At 40.6% G+C, this 7,926-nt stretch overlaps 2 protein-coding genes across 3 annotated transcripts in view; both read right to left on the bottom strand.

Annotated features, from left to right (window-relative positions):
* Positions 1–1,386, bottom strand: part of grm2a (glutamate receptor, metabotropic 2a) — a 29,223-nt gene extending 27,837 nt beyond the window's left edge. Inside the window, exon 1 of the mRNA XM_020607740.1 lies at positions 364–1,386. The gene's annotated coding sequence lies outside the window, so the exon portion shown is untranslated. The remainder of the gene's footprint in view (positions 1–363) is intronic.
* A 1,954-nt stretch (positions 1,387–3,340) lies between these two features.
* tex264a (testis expressed 264, ER-phagy receptor a) overlaps positions 3,341–7,926 on the bottom strand; it is a 68,231-nt gene continuing 63,645 nt past the window's right edge. For both annotated transcript variants that reach the window (XM_020607856.1, XM_020607857.1), the window contains one exon: positions 3,341–4,737. In XM_020607856.1, coding sequence (XP_020463512.1) covers positions 4,391–4,737 — 347 coding nt within the window. In that variant the 3' untranslated portion in view covers positions 3,341–4,390. The remainder of the gene's footprint in view (positions 4,738–7,926) is intronic.

The following is a 7,926-nucleotide window of genomic DNA, read 5'->3' as shown; positions in this document are numbered from 1 at the left end:
TGGTTAGTAGTTTTCTAGCAGCCCCGCACATGTGGAAGGTTGTGCAGCAAGTAGACATGGCTGGAGTCAGAGGCTGCAAAAATCTGGTCATCATTTATGGAAATAAACAACTGCTAAGATGAAAAAAAACCCTTCCCAGAAAATCATTAATTACGCAGTAATCTCTCTCTTTTTGGATCACAGGAACGTGACAATGAATGTAAAAAGATAAAACATGAGGTCAACTTCCCAACAAATCCAAACCTGAACTAACGGAATTAGTTTGTCTTCTCTACAAACCAGCTCCTATTATAGAAGTTCACAAAAATGCACCCTCAGGCATTCCGTGCAAATCAGCTGGCACAACAAAATGCAACATCTTACCTGTGCAGGGGCTCCTCAGTTTCTAGCGCTGCCGTGCAATGAAAGGACTGTGTTAACCCAGCGCATATTCTTCGCAGCAGTGTTGAGTCTCTGGGTTTTCAATGGCTGAAACCAGTGTGGCTGTAAACTGCACTGGAGCAGGGTGAGTGAATAAAGGAGGAGAGTGTCACCTGAAGTTTGAGCCGCATGCAGCCGAGCCGCGATGCGGGAGCTGTCCGCGGTGCTGAAAAACACAGCCACACGACGAGCCACCGGATCCCGGGGGTCTGATCCTGCTGATGGCGGTTTAAAAGTCACAGTTCTTAAACACGCTTTTAAAAAACGCAACTGGCGCCCCAATTCGTTGTTCAGATGGAAAAGTAGCCTACGTTTCACTTTCTTGGCATCAAGTATGAAAGCGTCAGGAATGTAAAGGCCGGTCTAGGAAAAAGGTGACGTGTGTGAGTCTGTTAGAATGCAGGCTTATCTGCTTAGGCGCGCAAAGAATCCGGGATTCGGATACAAAGTTTAAATTCTACCTGTTACTCGAGTAGGCGTGTCAATAAACTGGCAACACTATTTTCAAATATATCGGCTGACGGATATGTGCACCAAAGTAGGAGAGCCTCAACTCTCTAAACGTTTGGACACTTGAACGAAGGTGCAGTTGCTCCATGCAAAGGCAGTCCCGATGACAGTGTGCCTCATCGCAACTGTATGCCAAATTAACACTATGTAATTTAGACCCTAACGGAAAAGACTGTGTGATTTCTCCCAGCTTTCCTTCTGGAAAAGCTGTTGAATCGCATGCAAATATCAACGAGGAGAAGCTCTAAGAGTCGCCCTCTATTTGTTCAGGCGGCCAGGAGGTGGGTGCATTCTGTTACAAGAGACCGCTTATCTAAAGCGGTGGAAATCTTCGTTTGGGATACGCAAACAAGTTGTGACACGGCACGAGAGAGCGTTAGGTCAGTCCCAGATGGCACAGTGATGCGCGCAGGGGACATGCGCTTTGAGAGGGATGAGCTGAGTCCCGTTTCTCTCTCTTGACAAAAGCCGCAGACACACAAAGGTCGGCATCTAAATTTGTGTGTTGAGACATCTCGCCTTTCTCTCTCCATGTGCAATGTAATGAGATTAATAATTAACATCACGGGAAAGCAATAGTCTTCGTGCCCTCAAAGCTGCATGGCATCCCTGTGGGTTTCACAATTAATTAAATCAGTTGTTGACCCAGTGTGTCATCGCAGTCACTTCCAGACAGATTTTCATTTTTGCCTTTGAATAAAGGTTGGGTGCCAAGATTAAAACTGAAGGTGCAACAGACATGTGGACAGGGCATCTGTCCCTGCAGACGGATGCCACCTCTGTAGGCAGTAGCAACCAACATAATAGGCGAAGCAGAGAATAATGCTAAGGGGCATGCTTCAAACAGCTTTGGTGACATGTGGCTAAATCGTCTGGTGAATTTCTCTCCTAGATGAACAGCAACAGTTGTCGCCCCACTTCTGTAGATCTGCAAGAACAGAACAATGTACAGATGGGGGACAATTTAAAGGAATCACAAAACAAAACATGTCCTAGAGACTTTCAGGAGCCCCTCTTGAACTCCAGTGCTCCTTAGCAAAGAATTTTTCTTAATGCTGCAATGGGAAGGATAACCCTTCTAATATATATTTCCTCATTTGGTGTTTTGATGATGCAGTGAAAAGGAATGTGAACACATAATAGTGAAGATCCAAAATGTCCCATAGGTGTGAAGGACACCGCATGTGATTCACAGGCTACTGCTCAACCAATTCAGTGTTCCCTTGTGTCTTTTATGGAAGTAAATACGTTGTTTTTCAGCTCATTTATTTATGCCTTTTTCTTTAGTTTGTCACTCATCTACAGTACAGCTCCTCCATCCTAGATTGTGTCCTCTTCTGCACTTTGGAAGAGTCTACAATAAATAGCCTGACCAATACTGACCTTTTGTGGAAGATAATGCTACTGATAGACAGTTTTAAGCAAAATAAACTTCATATTTGTATATTATCATATATTTGTATTCACAACATATTAGATCCATTTGTTTTTTAGAGAATTGTATTAAAGCATTCTCTGGTGGACTAGTGATATAAGGAAGAGAGTATCTGCAGTATATATATGATATGAGCTATAAGCTAATTAGTATTATTTTGGCCTGCTTTCTCTCTCTCTCTGGTTGATGGTGTACTAATCAGTACATTCATTGTAGGGGTGTTGGATCTAAAAGAAAACATTTTTAATTACAGGCCATAATCCTCACTTGCTAAAGAACATATTTCCATCAATGTATCAGTAGTCTGCTGGAGTCCATCATTCCTCTTCAGTGTACACACAGCTGACAGAATAAACTGCGACACAAATGCCAAACTGCTCAATCAAACGCTGCCCAGATCAATGGAGCTCTTGCTAAGGTGACAGAATATGGATACAATAACATTTTATAATATAACTGTTAAGAGTGCTTGCCCTTCCCAAAGGTGCCCACGTTTATATTAGCCCGTTCTGTGCATATTGATTAAACATTTTAAGGGGAAATTACTCCCTCAAGAAAATGTTAAAGCAGCAGTGCTTAAGTTGCTCAACATGCACTGTGCCTTCCCAACACAAGTGGCAGCACTGGCAAACATTACAATGTGAAACCATGAAGACAGTTTGAATTTCAGAGGGAGCTTAACAGGCTGAGAGACGCGTGAGAGGGAGCTTAACAGGCTGAGAGACGCTTGCCTCCTCCTCCTCCTCCTCCTCAGTAACTTCTGAATAATAATGTGTCCCACTGCCTCCAACACTTTGTTACTTCATCTCTGTTGGGAAACTGACAGATAAAAACTGATAAGAACTGTCCTCAGACTCGAACAGTAATGATGTGGCTTTGAGTTAGAAACCTAAAAACAGGCTTCCTTATAGAATAAGAGTTATACAATTTTGTGCCAAAACGATAAGCACAACTGATTCTTGTCCACTGTCCAACTTTTAGTTTGAAATTTTTATTACAGACAGACACAATCATGGCAATGTGTGGGATGTTGTTTCCAGTGTCTCACAGTATCAACAATTTCAGCCTACGAACGCATCACATCTAGTCTCTGAGAGTGAGTGAGTTTTGGCTACAAACAGAACTTTAGAATTTTTTTTTTTAACAAACCAACTATAAAAGAGGATATTATGTTAAAAAAAGAATAATCTGAGAGCAGAGAGAATATGAAATGGACTGTACAGTTTCAGAGGGAAAAACACATTCATCTTTAAAGTCTGTTTAGTCTGAGGGACTTGGAGTTACTTTACTGGTGTCCTCGCTGGTGTTGAAGTTTTTTCACTGCCTCAAACTTCAGAATTTCCTCTGTGTGACAGATGGTTTCCAAACCAGAAAAAAAAAATAACACAATTAAATAGGTCCATCAAAAATTTCTACGTCAGTTTCTGCACATTTTCACCCAATTATAACAATATATTAGGACATCAAAGCTGGAAAATGCACGCAAACACGTGATATAAACTTCCTTAACCTTGAAAGTGGGCTACAATAACAACTGTTACACATGGGCAAAAACACAGTGTATGATGATTCATAGTCTGGGTTTCTTTCCTACGACGTTAATCTTAAAATGAAGTGTCACTTCTAATCTGAACAGGAATGGTGGTGATTCAAACAAGGTTATAGTTCTGAAATGAAATTTAGAGTTCGACAAATCTCGACTCTCATTTGCTGCACATCACGTGCAAAGAAAATTGGGTTTACTCAAGAAGACTTCATCCTGTGTGGTTGTCTGTTGTTATAGCCTGACAGAGTTTAAATATATAGGATCATACATGTTCTTAATGAGATTGCAATAAAACAAAAATGACAGGCTTCAGAAAGAGAATAAGAAGGTGCAGAAATATGGCATGTTGGTCATGGCATGAACAGCTTTAGATCCACCAATAAGATTACATGACAGATAACCAGCAACAGCAACAACTGAGAAATTCTCTAGCATGCCAGTGATACATGGCCGTTTCCCTTCTCTCTTCAGCATCCTCTCTATTCCTCTCCATCCCCCAAGGTCTCCGTCTTCTCGGCCGCCAGTTCAGTCGCTCTATTTTCAACCTCAGGGAGCTGTTCCTCTTCCCCATCTTCCTTCTCTTCCCTCTCTTCTCCCTCCTCCTGATCCATGTCAAGCTCTTCAAAGGACGAGCCGCTGCCCATAGAATCATTTGAGCCTCTGTCGCTGTGGTCCTTGTGCTTAATGTCTTCGTTCGCATCCATGACGTCCCTCAGGGGGAGGGAGGAGGCCAGGGAGGCAGCTGTGGAGGCAGCCAGGGATGTCTCTCTGCTATCCCAGGGCACACCACCGCTCACTGAGCTCAGGTCACTGTGGGAATCTGCACCTGTGGCAACACGGGAAAAAGACTGATTTTAAAAAAGCTGCATGAGAACTCATTCAGCAAAATTAATCTCACAAAATAAAATGTTCACAGGCAAAGAAAAATCATTAGAGTGAACTACAGGTTACTGTAACCTGTATGGACTATATCCCTAGTTTATCCTACTGTACATTACACAGCACTTTGGATATAAGATTGCTATTAGTAGTAGGCATGAAAAACATTCAAATAAAGCAATAAAGCAAACTTTGATTGTGGTAGGCATAAGCAGAGCCAGGGGGTGAGCAAGGGGCGGGGGATATCTAACTGGTACCCCTGGTACCACCCATGCCAGAGACAAAATGTAATGCTTGTCATTTGTAATGAATAAAAATGAAAAACAATGATTAATTGTTGCTTTAAATTCCACAAACACTTTACTGGAGCTTTATAATTGATATTGGTTAAATTAGGATTGTTCTGTAGCACACAAGCAGCATGATATTTGCATTAATCTCTCAGATTGTGTACTTGGCATGATATGCATCAGTGGGGGTGGAGGTGGGGTGGGGGTAACCTGTGAATTTACAACCAATCGTTTTTTATGTGAGAAGAAACCAGAGGTATTGTGAGTCTACAGCCGTGCTAGCAGCTCACTGAGGCTAACAGTGCTGCTTTGGGCTAAATGCTAATGTCAGCAAGCTAACATGCTCACAGTGACAATGCTAACATGTTGACGGTAATCACGTGTAAGTTAACATCTGCAGATTAGCACTAAACACAAAGTGCAGCTGCTGCTGATGAGGAAATCCATTTTAAATGTTTGACCTGAAGATGGCATTCGAAAGTTATGTTCTAGGGCATGAATGTGACAAATCTCATGACATTTTACTCAAATCCATAAATGCATATAGTATGTAGCTCCAAAGTCAACAAGATACATTATCTGGGAAGCATGGATTTTGTGTCAGTCCATCAGGTATATGTTTAATGTAGGTAAATCACCGATAAATGAAAAATGTCACCTAGTGGTGGTCAGGGGTTCACCAAAGTCATTAGGACCCGACAGACAGACCAACAATGCCATCCCAAGAGCCACACTGCTAGCATGACTAAAAAGCATCAACATTTTTATTCAGCAACAAAGGTGATATGTGCATCAAAGCTCATTAAAGATGATGCAAGAGTGTAAAGATATGTGTATACTCTCCACTAACCTTGATCAGAGCTGAGAAACATAAAAGTGGTCTTATGAAACCAACATGAGTCCATGAGCCTCCAGTCACTTAAAATTCAACAGACCTGTCTCAGAGAAACCTAAATCAATACTTTATTATAATGATACCAACCCCACTTCCTTCAGCTTGACCTTGGTTATTAAAACTAATCAGAAGTCTATGCTTCAGCTGAGCTCAGACAACTGGATTATTGTTGTTTAAAACAAAAAAGATCTTTTACATAAAGCCACAAATCAGTCATTAACATGTTACTAACATGATTTGCATATAATTACCCTACATTGTGGCTCTGTGCAGCTAACTATGGCTTTACAGAGAGGGAATGTTCCTGCTGCTTCTATCTGCAGAACATAAAACATATTTGAAATCATCATAAAGAAATTCCATTAGCTTAACTGATGGCGATTTCCTCACCCACATGATCAGCTTGCAAATGCTTTCAGACTAAATTTGATTCTAAATTGCCTTTGGTCTGTGATTTGACTGAATAACCATTCATTACTCCTGAAAATTGTTACTCTTAGGTGTTAGTGATCCACATGATAAATGTAAAGTGCAAAGTCGTGGTTAGAAACACAGTAACTGCAGCATTATAAAAAAAACTGACAGCAAGGTTGAATTGTAAATTGCGTCTAACAATCAAAGGCTCATGAAAAGAAAAGCACTGTGTGTCAGGTGGATCAAAGATATAAATGAACAAAACTAAAACAAGCAAGACAAATGAGAGACACAATGCCTTTGTTGCTTAGATTGGCTAAAATTACAAATGGAAACAGGCATCGAGATTTATAAATGTAGGAAGCGCATCGCACCTCCCACCCACACAACACATATTCGTCAGTGAGCTTTCCAGAGCTGATCTTCCAGAAAAAACTTCAGAGGTGGAAGAAAATAATATGTGAGCAAAATTCAAATAAATTATCTTTTGTTTTTCAAAGCTGTGATCAGGGTAATATAAATGACTCCATATCTGTCAAAAAGCAGACTTTAACAGGCTCTATAATTCAATACATCTGGGTTAAAGTTCATCCAATTTAGTTGTATTATTATATTGTTTTTCCCCTGTCCTTGTGAAAAATACTGATGGATTTCATTTTAAATACAGAATTAATCTTATTTTGTTTAAAATGAATGGCCTCGGCATAAAATGTTTCATGTGACTCGACTTGTCTACCCCACACCACAGGACACGGAGACGCTATTGTCCGAGCCACTTTCCTTCTGTATTCATATTCCAAATAAATCTCATCCACACATAAACGTGTGTTTGCACTAAATGTGTCACCAGGGACCCAAACACAATAAACAGAGTCTCTGAGCTCCAGTCTTTCCTTTTCATTCATTCAAATCTCAGTATCATTCAGCAATCTAATTATCACATCCAGCAGCCCTGATCCTGTTTGCAGTGAAGAACATCATATATATAGGAAGTCCATTACGGTTATTTATAATGTTTGTTTATGGGACTGTTGATTAGCTAGCTATCAAATAAAACCACAGGGAATGGTCTTCAGTGGAAAAGAATTAGTGTGAATGGGATGTGGCACAGAGGCATCGCCTTAAAATGCACACACAGTCAGAAGGTATTCAGACCTCTTCACTTTTTACACACTTTGTGTTGTAGATTCTACTTTAAATGGATAAAATAAACATCAGTCTACATTCAGTAACTTGCAATGATAAAGTGAAAATGTTTTTAGAATTTCTTGCAAATGTATTTAAAAAAATCAAAAACTGAAATTTCTCATTTACAAAAGTATTTAGCCCCCTAATTCAGAACTTTGTCAAAGCCCCTTTAGCAGCAATTACAGCTTCTTGGGTGAGTCACAAGCTTTGCACACCTGGATTTGGGCAGATCCTGTCAGTGAACTGCCATCTTCAGGACTCTCCACAGATCTATGAGGTTTAAGTCTGGGCTTTGGCTGGCCCACTGAAGGACAGTCACAGACTTGTCCTGAAGCCACTCCAGTGGTGT

This window comes from Monopterus albus, unplaced genomic scaffold, assembly GCF_001952655.1.
Source record: "Monopterus albus unplaced genomic scaffold, M_albus_1.0 scaffold89.1, whole genome shotgun sequence".
Classification (NCBI taxonomy): Eukaryota; Metazoa; Chordata; class Actinopteri; order Synbranchiformes; family Synbranchidae; genus Monopterus; species Monopterus albus.
Note: the sequence above shows the minus strand (reverse complement) of the source record. Positions and strands in the feature narration are given on the sequence as shown.